Source organism: Ornithodoros turicata, chromosome 1 (genome assembly GCF_037126465.1).
Source record: "Ornithodoros turicata isolate Travis chromosome 1, ASM3712646v1, whole genome shotgun sequence".
Taxonomy (NCBI): domain Eukaryota; kingdom Metazoa; phylum Arthropoda; class Arachnida; order Ixodida; family Argasidae; genus Ornithodoros; species Ornithodoros turicata.
In genome coordinates, this window is record NC_088201.1 from 168,124,717 (window position 1) to 168,137,701 (window position 12,985).

The window sequence follows — 12,985 nt, forward strand, 5'->3', positions numbered from 1 at the left end:
TTGTTCCATCAGGTTTTTAAAAATTTAAAGCGGATCCCTTAGCTGCATAGGTGATTGAATAACTGACTAAATGAATGAATAAATAAATAAATAAAACGAGTGAACGGGAAGCGCGGCATTCGACCGATCGCTCCGGAATTCCGAGAGCCGCCAGCCATGGCGCGGTTCTGTCTGTATGTTGACGCGCTTTTGCACAAAAGGGGACGGCGAGAAGACCATGTTACCGTTAACAAGACAGACGACGACTAATATTAACGATAAATAAATAAATAAAGGGGGGAGGTAACGTTGTCACCATTCGAGCGACAGGAAAAGGCGCAAACGCGCCGTCATGCATGCAAGAAACAGGACACAAAGCAGATTCAGGGTTTTTTCTACTCGCAGTGCGCTAGCCCACCGTGACAAACATGTGGTGGTCCTGAAAAGGACCGTTTTGTGTTCTTCCTCGCGGTGTCCGCTCCCACACGCTCGGCGTAGTTGCCCTTGCGCAGGAGACGATGAATACGACCGACGGGAAACTGGAGCCCTGCCCTGCTGGACCGGGTCTTGCTCTTTCCCTTGGCTTTTCCACCTTTTCCACGACCTGACATGATGTTGACGCTAGAGAGGTTAACGACAGACTGGCCGAAGCCACGCAGGAGGAGGAGGACGTGGCGTAGAGAGAAAAACGGGGAGGTCTGCCTGTCCAAACCGACGGCAAGTTTCACCCGCTGGGAAAGGGGTGGGAGAGGGGGAGAGAGAGAAAGAGACAGAAGAGAAGGAATCAGTCAGGGGCGGTCGGGGTGGCAAAGTCCAAGGTTGCTGGGGGGTCTTGGAGGGGAGTCAGGCGGGCTCTCGGGTTCCGGGCAGGTCCGTGGGGGTCGTGCGACGCCGTGGGTGACGTAGGGCGGTGCAGGGTGGCGGCGGTAGGTGGCGAAGTAGTCAGGGGTGGCTCATGGGGTCCGGGCAGGTCCTTGGGGGTCGTGCGATGCCGTTGGTGACGTAAGGCGGTGTAGCGTGGCGGCAGCAGGTGGAGAAGTAGTCCAGGGGTCAGGTGAGGGTGGCTGATGGTGTCTGGTAGGTCAAAGGGGGTCAACACGCCGTGTGTGACATAGGGAGGTGCAGGAGTAGTCTAGGGGTCAGGTCAGGGGTGGGTTTGGTGAACAGGCAGGTCCAATGGGTCGTGTGACGCCGTGGGTGACGTAAGGCAGGTCAGGAAGGCGGCGGCAGCTGGAGAAGTCCTGGGGTCAGGTCAGGTCAGGTCAGGGGAGGCTTTGGTGTCCTGACAGGTCCTGGGGTCCTACGCTGTCCTAGGCAGCGTCAGGCGGTGGAGGTCCAGGGGGAGGCAGCTACAGGCGGGTGTCCAGGCCGGTACAGCTCAGGAACTGCAGCAGCTCCCTCTGGATGCGTCGGCGATGGTGTCGAGGGCCCATGGGGTAGACCAGGTTAACCAGGCTGTGGTCGGAGATGCCGGCGCTGGACAGGTTCTGAAAAAGAAGGTCTCTCTGAGAAGCAGTATCTCTTCAGCGGGTGATAAGGTGAGCAACACTCTCCTGGACACCGCAGGTTCCGCAGCGTGGGTCGTCGACCTGGCCGATCATGAAGCCGTACGCCCGGGTGAAGGCGCACGACGCACGGAGCCTGAGCAGCAGCGATGCCTCGTCCCTGGTTAGGCCGGCCGTGATGCAGGGTGGGGGTGCTGTCCCATCCGCGGTGTGCTTGTCCGGGTGGAAGCTGCGCACGTGGAGGGCGATGCTCTTCTTGGCCTGGCTGGTGGTAGATGGTGCCTGGTGGACCAGGGTCTGGGTGGTGGCCTGCTTGCTCAGGGAGTCCGCCATCTCGTTGCCGGGGATGCCTTTGTGGGATGGGATCCACTGCAGCGCGATGCGATGACCGGATGCCAGGAGGAGTTGCAGCTTCTGGTGTGCTCTGAAAGAGAGAGGGCAGTGTTCATAACGGTTGTTTAGCCTCGACAGAGCCCCGCGGGAGTCCGTGAGGATAACCGCTTTGGTGGCGCTCGTCTTGGCGATGATGTCCAGGGCTTCCGTGATCGCGAGGAGTTCTGCATCCGTGGAGGAGAGGAGTCCGGACAATCCTTCGGCCCAGGAGTACTGTGTTGCTGGGATGTGGCAGGCCAGGGCGCAGGCGCGTCGTCCAGGGTCGACTGAGGCGTCCGTGTACACGTGCAGGTAGTCCTGGTAGCTCTCATGAAGGCGCTCGGCGGCCAGGAACTGTGCCACCGCATCCGGAACGTCCTTTTTCTGTGGCAGGCCTGGCAGTGTTGTCTGGATGGCGGTCCGGAGGAGCCTCCATGGGGCGTCTGGACTGGGGACTGGTGGGATGGGCTGGAACAGCTGGTCCTGCGTGAAAAGTGTACATGAAAAACGGCTCCGTTGTCGGTCCCTTAGACGCTGCAGTAGCGCCCTTCCGGTTCTTGTCCTGTTCAGTCTGGTGAGCTGGTTCAGCAGGTGTTGGGTGGCTCGTAGTTGAAGAGGGAGAGCGGCAGCCTCGGCGTAGACGGCGACGTTCCGCGCCCCAGGTGGGAGTCCGAGAGCCAGCTTCAGTCCGCGACGGTGGAGCAGTTCCAGGGATTCCAGCGCTGATCTGCTGGGCTTGGCGTAGGGGAGTCCGAAGAGCATCCGTGCGGCTGTGGTGGCGTTGTGGATGGTCAGGAGGGTCCTCTGGGGGCAGCCGGAGTGCCGTCCGCTGAGTCGCTTGGTCACGTTCAGGGTTGTCTTGCATCTGGTCTGGAGGTCCTTGACGAGTGGAGCCCAGGAGGAGCTGGAATCCAAGGTTACTCCGAGAAAACGGTGGACACGTACCTGTTCAAGTGGCGTGTTTTCCATCAGGATTGGTTCGGGCAGCGTACGCCAGTTTGCCGTGGAACCAAGCAGCATGACCCTGGTCTTTTCGGCTGACGGGGTGAGTCCGAGGCCACGGATGTACTCGGTCGTAGCGTCCACGCCCTTCTGGATGGTCTTCATCACTTTCCAGGGGTCCTTGCCGTTGGTCCACAGGCAGATGTCGTCCGCGTAGATGGAGAGTTGCAGGGGAGGTGTTGTTGCTGGTAGGGCCTTTGGGAGTCCAGCCATGACGAGCAGGGGGCTCAGGATACTGCCTTGGGGTAGACCGAGGTTCTGAGGACGTGGGGAGCTCAGCGTCGATCCCAGTCGGACCCCGAAAGAGCGGTTGGAAAGTAGAGCGTGAATGAAAGCAGCTGCCTTGCCTCCGATTCCAGGGCCGACGAGGGAGTCGTTGGTTGGAGGGAGGGTGTTGATGGGGACGCTGTCGAAGGCGGCCTTGATGTCGAAGAACACCACTGCCGTTCTGCACTTGCGTTGGGCGGCGTCATCCACGTCCGAGACCAGGTCCAGCACAGAGTCCTGGCAGCAAAGGTTGCGTCGAAAACCTGTCATGCAGAGGGGAAAAAAGGACTTGGAATTAAGTATCCATGTAATGCGGCGGTGTAGCAACCGCTCTGTCAACTTAGCCAGGCATGATGTGAGCGATATCGGCCGATAGGAGCTCAGTTCGCCCGGGGGCTTCCCTTGCTTCAATATCGGCACGATGACGCTCTCTTTCCAGGATGGTGGTGGCAATGCCTGGTCCCAGCACTGGTTGATGGAATCCAGGAGCCGTGAAGTTGTCTTGTCCGGTAGGTTCCGCAGGCACTGGTAGGTGAGTCCGTCCATCCCAGGGGCTGACTTGGCTTTCAGGTGGTCCAGGGCGAAGCGCAGTTCTCCGGCCGTGAAGGGGAGGTCCATGTCCTTGGGGGATGCCGGAGGCGCCGCCGTGGAAGGGACGTCCCTCCCTGCGCCGAACAGGTCGGCGAAGTCCTCTGCCAGCTCCTCAAGGGAGACCCCTTTGGCTAGAGCCATGGAGCTGAAGGGGTTCGCCTTCCTCCTCCCCTCCAGGGCGTTGACGACAGACCAGAGTTTCCGGGCCGATGTGCTGCTGGTCAGGGAGGCTGAGAACCGCTTCCATTGGGAGCGCTGCAGCGTGACCGCATATCTGCGCAGGGCGGCGGAAACTCGTCGGTATGCCGTCAGACGCCCTGGGGAGTGGTTCCGACGCAGGGCCCTCTGTGCGCGGCGCCTCGCAGCACACAAACGGAAGTACTTCAGGTCAGGTTTCGGTCCGGTTGCTGGCGCTGTGCCGGACTTGGTTGCGGCGGCCAGGGCTGTCCTGATGTCCTCGGAGATGTCCTGGGAGGCAGGGGTTCCATCCAGGCAGGCTCGGAAGGAGTCCCACACGACGATGGTGGTCCGTCGTTTCGGGGCCCGATGCTTGTAGGCCAGGGTCACGTCGATCGGGAAGTGGTCGCTGCCCCAGCTGTCCATTCCGACTTCCCAATGCGCAGGGACGTCCGGGGTGTGCAGGGTGACGTCGATAGCGCTGGATACTGGTGGCCTGTAAAAGGTTACCTCACCTGTGTTGGCGACGAGCAGGCTGCAGTCCTCCAGGGACTGCACTAGGCGTCGGCCGCGGCGGTCAGCGTCACAGGAACCCCAGAGCGGATGGTGCGCGTTGAGGTCCCCACAGAGAAGCGGAGGGCCTGGCAGGGAGGACTGCACTTGCTGCAGGAAGTCGTCAGGTATCTGGTCCACCGTAACCGTTGAGCTGGGACGGATGTAAACAGAGGCGACAGTGAGTGAGTCCTTTCCAAAACTTACCTTTACAGCTGTAACTTCAACCGCGGCTGACGACAGCTGGTCGGTGGGCAGCTGGGTTTGTGCCAGGTGCCTTGCGACGAAGACTGCCGTGCAGCCGTGGCCGAAGTGTGGTATGCTGGGAGAGGTGTACATGGTGAAGCCTGGTAGCCCCATCGTGTCCGGGATGTTGCATTCCTGGAGGCAGATGGCGCTGTAGGTGGTCTTGGTGAGGCGTTGCTTGAGCTCGGCCAGCCTGGGTCGTAGTCCGGCGCAGTTCCATTGCAGGACGCGTGGGAAGGCAGGTGCGGTGGGTTGTTGACTTCGGTGGGGCTTACTGTCCATAACTGAAAGTAGAAAGCAGACTGGCAAGCATTGGTTCCATTACCTTGAAGGCCTGGACTTCTGGGATGTTGCTGGCAGCTGGGATGGCAGCCAGCATGGCACGGAAGGCTGTGATGAGCAGGGGGACCAGCATCATCACCAGCTGGGTGCCCTGGGGAGGTGCAGGTTCCGGCTTGGCAGCAGCTTCCTGTGCAGCAGGCTTGGGAGGGGCCGGCGTCGTCCTCTGGGGTCTGTTGGCGGCAGGCGGCGGCGGTCTCTGGGTCGGGGCAGGGTCCCTGGGCAGATCCCAAACACTGGGGGTAGCATTAGTGTCAGGGTTCTTACCTGAGGCCGGTTTGGCTGGTGCAGGCTTCTTGACAGGGGCCGCTGGCTTCGGCAGTGCTGGGAAGGCGTCGGCGCTGCGGACGGGTGCTGGGCGTGTTGGCTTCACGACGGCAGGGTTGATGCGGCCGCTCCGGGACGGGCGGACCTCGCAGGCTTCCGTCTTCACTGCAGCGATGGCGGCCTTCCTCCTGGGGCATCCTCCGAAGCTGGCTGGATGGGGACCTCCGCAGTTGGCGCACCGTTGCTCCTTCCGCGTCGTGCAGTCCTTGAAGGCGTGGCTCCCGGCGCAGGCACGGCAGCGCTCCGACCGACGGCAGTACTTGGCGACGTGTCCGAAGCCCTGGCAACGATAACACTGGGTGGGTGAGAAATACTCACTTACCTTGAACTTGTTGAAGCCCAGCGGCACTTCCTCGGGCATCGCGACGTCGCCCTTGAAGGTGACCACGACGCTGCTCGTTGCCTGAGTCCTGGTTGTGCCGCCCGGGCTCGGGCGGTAGCGTACCTGGCGGCGGGCGTCGATGGCTCCGAAGGGGCGCAGGTATTCCAGCAGCTGGGCGTCCGTGTAGCTGGAGTTGACGCCGACGATCTTCCCCACGTTCCTGGCGTAGGACTCCGGGATCCGGGTGGTGACGGCGGTGGTTCCGAGGCACGTGACGCCGAGCAGGGCCTTGGCAGCTTGCAGCGATGCGACGGTCACGGTCAGGCTTCCGTTCCGCGAGAAACGGTGATTCCTCACTCGTTCCTGCGTGGATTTGAGTACCTGCGCAGCAATCAAATTCGGGTCAGTGTTGAGGAGACTTACCTCGGGGTCGACGGGTGTGAAGACCACTGGGATGCCGGCCTTTCTTGACTTCTTGTAGACGACTGTGACGAAGCCGTCGTCGTCGTTGCCGTCTTCTTGCACGTGGCTGGCAGCGCTCGTGCTACGGGACCTGGAAGGAAGTGAGACATCATCAGAGAATTCTTGCCTTGGGCGTTTCACTGGCGTGGACGGGAGGCTCCTCGCTGCCACGTGGTCCCGCGACGGGGTCGCCGGCGGTAGCAGCATGGCGGGGTCCTGCTCGAGGCTCATTCCTGGAAAAGAAAAAATAGAAAAAGGGTGAACGAACGAGGCACTAGCCCTGAAAAGGGCTGTTAAGGCTGGGAGGCGCTAACACGAAGTTAGGAGGATCCCAAAAGCACGTCCTCACTCGACAAGAGCCGAGAGCGAAGCAAGCTGTGCTAAGCAATGCTGGCGAGCATTTTGCGGCGCCGGCCGGCATTCGGGAGACGCGCGGTCACGTGGCGGAGAAAGCGCACCAATGGCGGGCCGCTCACGGCGCGACTGAGCCCGGCGGGAAGCAGCGAATGGCGTTCCCGCGTACGGTTCCCCGAAAAGCAAGGCTTGCAGCGAACGACGGGCGGTTCGAGAAGGGAAACGGGCATTCCTCTCCGAGTACGTTGCTGGAAGCACTGCCATCATGCCACCCCAACCTTCGGGCAAAGCGGTCAAGAAGGCCGGCAAGGTGCAGAAGAACGTCCGTGCCACGGACAAGAAGAAGAAGAAGCGCAGGAGGAAGGAGAGCTTCAGCATCTACATCTACAAAGTCCTGAAGCAGGTACATCCCGACACGGGCGTTTCCAGCAAGGCCATGTCCATCATGAACAGCTTCGTGAACGACATCTTCGAGCGCATGGCTGCCGAGTCCTCGCGCCTGGCGCACTACAACAAGCGGTCGACCACCACTAGTAGGGAGATACAGACCGCCGTGCGCCTGCTGCTGCCCGGCGAGCTGGCCAAGCACGCCGTGTCCGAAGGTACCAAGACCGTTACCAAGTACACGAGCTCCAAGTAAGCTGCGGTTCGACCACCACCCAGAACAACCAAAGGCCCTTTTCAGGGCCACCCCAAATGCTTTCCGCAGGGGCGGAGCGTTCTTGCGTGACATGTAGAAAAAACCCAAAATGCTCTGTGTCTCTGTCTGTGCGCGCCTGACTCTGCTTTTTTCTTCATTTGTTGGCGTACGTACGTATGTATGTATTTATTTATTTACTGGTGTGCTCTATTTTCTTTCGTGTGGTGCGACGCCGCGGCAGAATAATAATAATAGTAATAAAGAGGGAGCGACACAAATAAATTAGCAGACAAGCGGGAGTGATACAAAAAAAAACAGAATACAAACAAGCAAGCAACCAACCAACACATAAATAAATAAATAAATACACAAACACAATGCGCACGAAACTGCAAACCGTTGCGGTCGCGCCAATGGCGCGCGGAGTGCGAAAACAATAGTGGAAATTAAAGGAAGAGAGAGAAAGAATAACAGGAGGCACTGTTGCAGGCAGCGAAAATCATGTGGACACAGTGAATGACTAGGAAAAAAAGAAAAGGATGCCATCAGCACTCGGTGTTCCCAGGTGGTCTCCCTCCCAAGTACTGACCGAGCCCAATGCTGCTTAGCTTCGGTGATCGGACGAGAACCGGCGTATTCAGCATGGTATGGCCGATGGCGAGAGGGCATGCTTAACTGCACGAATTGTATCGTGCGCTGGCGGACGAAGCGCAGTTGAACGCGCTTTTCTTGAACAGAGAAGGATGCCAGTGAAAAGGTTAGCCAGCCACGGTACTCGAACCAACGCCTCGCGCATTTGGTTGTCCCTGCGCGCGATTACGTTGGTATTTCGGCGGAGAAATAAACGGAGCAGCTCGCGCCTCGTTTGTGGGGCTACTGCATGGTTACGTGCAATGATAACAGCTGTCATGTTAGTGACGAGAATACTAGCAACGACGATAGCAAGAAAGAGAGAAGCGGCGCGTAGCGGAAATCGCATGTAGAGGCGGCGTGGAGTCCAATTTTTGGAGAACGCGGCTGTACGACGTTGCGGTTTTCGGACGTAGTCGGACGGAGGGAAAAATAAACAAACAAACTATTGGAGCAGGTAGCGAGGAGCGTGGGAAAGACGGCGAGAGCGCGACGGCTTAGCGCAGAGGCGAAAGCGCGGAAGATGTCAAATTGCCGCTAACCAAAGGAATAATAATAATCACAAGAAAGGGGATGAGTCGGTAAGGGACTCAGCAAGTGTTTAAAGGGGCACACATGCATACATCTAGCTAGATAAGCGGCCTCGTTTTTAATAAATAAATAAATTAAACAGAGAGAACAGTAAAAGCGAGTACATGCAGCAGACGACACGGGCATTCCGCCGACGGCCGCTGGCGCAGCATTTTGCGGGACGCGCGAACTGCCTCCCCATTGGCCAGAGAGGCGCCTCCGTCGTGGCCGGCGTGCGAGCGCCGTATGCAAGCATCAGTCGCTCGCTCGCATCGCATTCCAGCAGAGGTAGCAGCTTGTCGGCTGCTGCTGCTGCTGCTATCGTGTGGGAGGCAGACACCCCCTTTGAGCGTTATCTCCAAGATCCGTTGCTTCCTCAAGGGCGGCTGTCTGCGCTATCGCAGCAGCCGCCGCTGTGTTTTCCTTCTTGTGTGTTGTGGTGAATTGTGTGTTCGTCGCACATTTAAGGATTATAACAACGTTTTTCAACTAATAGGGTGAGTTCCTTTCAGCTTTATACTTATCCAGTTATTGCTCTAATCATAGCTAGCTAATCGATAACGAGATGAATAGAGTTAGGGCCGTCCGGCCAAGAGTTTTTGCTGTAACGCTACCAAAAGGTGTTAAGTTTGACGACCTTGCGGAGGCACTTGTTGTAAAGAGGTCGCACGGTGACTATGAAAGGGTTACACATTTCGGCTTCGGCCGGTATGAGATTAAGATGTCGTCGGAATTGAGCACAAAGCAACTTGCACAGGACCCAGTGATTAACATAAAGGGCCTAGATTATAGGTTGAACTATCTCGGGGAAACAACCACGAGAGTGTCGGTTTTCTTTTACCCGGTGGACGAGGATGTTGGTCATCTTCGTCAGGCCTTAGAAGGCTTTGGTAATGTTAAAAACATTGTAGAAAGCAAGTACAAAAAGTACAGTAACTGGGGAAGTGGAGTCTGGCAGGCGTTTGTTGAAATGCGACGCCCCATCCCAAATTACATCAGAGTTGGGAACGGGGATAGAAGTTGGATTGTTCAATGCGAGTATAATGGAGTAACCCGGGTGTGTAGGAAATGTGGGCGAGAAGGCCATTTAAACTCTAATTGTAACACTCCGAGATGTGATAGATGTGGCGTATTCGGGCACGTGACCTGCCAGAATCCATGTCCCAGATGCTTTGGAGACCACGCGTTCTCAGAATGCCGGTAAAAGACGTTTGCGGCGGCACTGGGATACTCGCGCGGACTTGTTCCTGCACTGGATCCCTGACATGTCTGACTTAGAAGACCTCGAACAGGATCAAAGATGCAGTGACCAAGTAAAAGAAAATGAGATGAACAACACAGAAACAGAACTCGCAATTGAACAAACATCGATGAATATCGATAGCAACTCAGATGTTAATACAGAATCACAGGTGTTAGAAAGTAACGAAAGTGGTAGGAACGAAGAAGGCAATTCAGATAAAAACGGTAGTGGGCTCGAAAATGTAAAGACAAATATAGAGGGTCAGGATGAACAGATTAATAGGAAGCCAGATGAGGTTGCTTCGAAGCAGCGGGCGAAATCATTAAGAACACAACCAACTATCATACTTGATAACGCGGACGCGCCAGGGGAAAAACCGAAAGACCAGGAAGTTGATAACGCCGCAAGCGGGGATCGATTTGATAACGCTGCGATACGATAAAGAGGATCAGGACATGATAACGAGACAGGAAGAATGCTTGCCTGCGGCTGAAATGAATGATTCGCAAAGTAATAACGTTGAAGTAACAAGGGAATATTCGGTTGGTGAAAGGAAGCGCAAAAGGAATAGGAAAAAGACAGAGGGAAAGTACCGTGGCACCCCACAAGCAGAAGCGGCAATAAAAGTTATTAAACGTTACAGTTCAGAACTACAGTTATCTAGTGGAAGCACGAGTGATAGTGGTCCGACAGATGAATCTTTTGAAGATCTAGGCCGTGAAAAACGAAGGCTGTTCGATGCTCAATCGAGTGAGGAAAAACGAGATAAAGATACTGATAGTAGTAGAGATGAGTACGACAGCTGTTCATATGGTGAAGAGGTTGATGATACACTTGTCATGAGTAACCAGGAGAGTGACACAGCTGTACAATCAGAGAGTGACCATGATGCTTAAAGGACTAGGTTTTTTCATCCTCCCACTCCTTGGCCTGGCTGTCTTAAGTTTGGGTACTTGGAATGTGAGAGGAATGCGAGCAAAAGAAAAACAAAATGAAATAATAACATTTTGTAAAGAAAATAAAGTTGACATATTAGCTATTCAAGAAACACATGTGAATGATGTAAAATATATCAGGAAGTTTGATGAAATTTTCGGTGTAAAAAGTTTTTGGAGCTTTTCTATGGGGCGTAGTGATGGTGTGGCCTTTGTCTTCTTTGGCCGGTCAAGAGAGCTGGTTACACACCACGACCGCGATTGGAATGGTAGAATCCTCTCTGTAGATTTAACAATGGGATGTAGGTTGTTATGTGTGTACGCGCCGACAAGGTCACAGGGTCAAACAAGCTTTTTTCAAACACTCGACAACTACGTAATAAATACACACAAGCTCATCGTCATGGGTGATTTTAACTGCGTTGAGAATGAGATCGCGGATAGACTGCCTCCTCGTGATAGAACCAGTAATTTTGGAGCGAAGTCTTTTATTGAATTTAGAAAGCGGTGCAATCTGGTAGACGCCTGGCTAGTCACTCACTCGGGTTTCCCAGTGATGACTTGGAAGGGCTCAAAGACAGAGGCCAGACTGGACAGAGTTTATATCACTGAAAATATCAGACAAGATGTTAGAGGGGCATCGGTTAAGGCTTCTATAGTTTCTGATCATAAATTAGTGTTAACGGAGATGGAGATGACATACGAGAAAAGGGGTAGAGGGCTGTGGAAGTTAAACCCAGCCTTGTTAGAGGATGAGAGAGTAAATAACGATATAAAGAACTTGCTGACTGCGAGGCTGAGAGGGGAAGTATCAGTGGAGCAGTGGGACGAATTAAAGGGGGAGGTAAAAAATAGACTAATTAATTGGGGTAGGCATATTCCTCGAGAAAAACGAATTGAAATAAGGAGAGTTGAGGATGCATTGGCTCTTTTACATAAGAAGGGGACCGAGGGACCAGGCTTAGGAGAGGCAATAGAAAGGCTAAAGAAGAAACACGCTACGCTGTTAAGGAAACGGTGGGACACCGTCAGACTAAAGCTGAGAGCTGAGGGATGGGAATGTGAGCATTGGGCCGCAGGATATTTAGTTAATAAACAGTTAGGCACAAGTCGGCAAGAAATTGAAACGCTTACTGATAGTGACAAGGGAAAAACTTTAAACGGTAGTGAAGAAGTGCGAAATTACATAGCCAAATTCTACGAGAGGTTATATGAAGCTGAACCAGTTAACCCGGCGGTAAGTGAACTGATTTTTCCTGGTAAGGCTAGTGGTGTAAGTGGGGACGACTTTACAAAAGAAGAAATGGATAAGGCACTCAGAGGGATAGATGATAAGAAAGCACCTGGTGAAGACGGCCTGAGGCCAATATTCTACAAGAAGTATTGGGACTTACTTGCAACGCCATTCTTAAATATGGTGAATGCGGCTTTTAATGAAAAAAAGCTCCCGACGTCCTTCTACCAGGGTAGGATTGTCCTGATATGCAAAGATAGGAGTAAGAAGGAATCAATCAAAGCATGGAGGCCAGTGACATTATTAAATATCGATTACAAAATAATCGCAAAGCTCTTAGCAAACCGCATCTACCCAATATTGTGTGATGTGGTGAGCGACACACAAGCTGCCAATATACAAGGAAGGGCAGCTCAGCTAAATGTGCTAGCAATAAGAGACATCATGTGTTATATATTAAAAACAGGTAATGCGGGAGCACTCTTCACTATTGATTCAGAAAAAGCATTCGACCGCGTTAGTCATAATTACATGATTGACTGCTTGACAAAAATTGAACTGCATAATCACGTAATAGAAAAAATAAAGCTAATATACAGTCAGGGCACGTCTCGAATTATGGTCAACGGACATCCCACACGGGAAATTGCAATTAAGCGAGGCGTTCGCCAAGGGTGTCCGCTTTCTGCGGCACTCTTTGTGCTTACAATGGAGCCACTTATTCAAATGATTAAGCGGCACACAAGGCCTGTGTTCTTACCAATAGTCGGAGAAGTCGTGCCTACGTTTGCTTTCGCGGATGATGTGTCCGTGATCATCAATAGTGCTGAATCGGTAAAACAGGTGTTGCGTGCCTGTGAAAGATACGAAGGTATAAGTGGAGCAAAGATTAACAAAGATAAAAGCGAACTACTTTTCTTTGGTAACCAAGACGTCTCCACAAGCGAAGTTTATGGGGTCCCAGTCAAAAACGAGATAAAGGTATTAGGCATGCTGTTTAACAGGGAAGGTTTGGCACATAGCAACTGGAAAACAAGAATAAATAAGATAAAAGAGAAGGTAAAGGATCTGAGTCAAGTAAAATTCAACACTTTCGCACGCATACAAATAACAAAAACACATTTACTTAGTTTATTAGTTTACGTGATGCATGCCATGCAACCAGACCGTAAAGTAATTAAGATAACTGATAGAATTATCTTCCCTTATATCTGGGGCGGGGGTATCGAGTTCGTAAA

General features: G+C 53.9%; 2 protein-coding genes and 1 non-coding gene across 3 annotated transcripts; 1 reads left to right on the forward strand and 2 right to left on the reverse strand.

Annotated features, from left to right (window-relative positions):
- Window positions 1-763: 763 nt before the first annotated feature.
- Window positions 764-6,759, reverse strand: LOC135389235 (uncharacterized). Its single transcript, XM_064619303.1, has 7 exons — window positions 6,618-6,759; window positions 6,103-6,374; window positions 5,680-6,060; window positions 4,967-5,637; window positions 1,527-4,884; window positions 1,355-1,466; window positions 764-1,053 (listed from the first exon to the last, which is right to left on the reverse strand). Exons 1-7 carry the CDS (start codon window positions 6,757-6,759, stop codon window positions 764-766), a joined length of 5,226 nt encoding a protein of 1,741 aa, XP_064475373.1.
- Window position 6,760: 1 nt separating this feature from the next.
- On the forward strand, window positions 6,761-7,216 carry LOC135378761 (histone H2B-like). The gene has a single exon (XM_064611855.1). The coding sequence runs from the start codon at window positions 6,761-6,763 to the stop codon at window positions 7,133-7,135; it is 375 nt and encodes a 124-aa protein (XP_064467925.1). The 3' UTR covers window positions 7,136-7,216.
- A 459-nt stretch (window positions 7,217-7,675) lies between these two features.
- LOC135379742 (5S ribosomal RNA) lies at window positions 7,676-7,794 on the reverse strand. Its single transcript, XR_010419200.1, has one exon. It is a non-coding gene; the product is annotated as a 5S ribosomal RNA (ribosomal RNA).
- Window positions 7,795-12,985: the final 5,191 nt, after the last annotated feature.

Coding starts and splice junctions, on each gene's coding strand:
- LOC135389235 (XM_064619303.1), bottom strand. CDS start 6,759: ATGGCAGTGCTTCCAGCAACGTACTCGGAGAGGAATGCCCGTTTCCCT. Junction 6,375..6,617: donor CCGCCGGGCTCAGTCGCGCC/GTGAGCGGCCCG, acceptor TTTCTTTTCCAG/GAATGAGCCTCGAGCAGGAC. Junction 1,054..1,354: donor GCTGCTGCAGTTCCTGAGCT/GTACCGGCCTGG, acceptor TTGACCTACCAG/ACACCATCAGCCACCCTCAC.
- LOC135378761 (XM_064611855.1), top strand. CDS start 6,761: ATGCCACCCCAACCTTCGGGCAAAGCGGTCAAGAAGGCCGGCAAGGTG.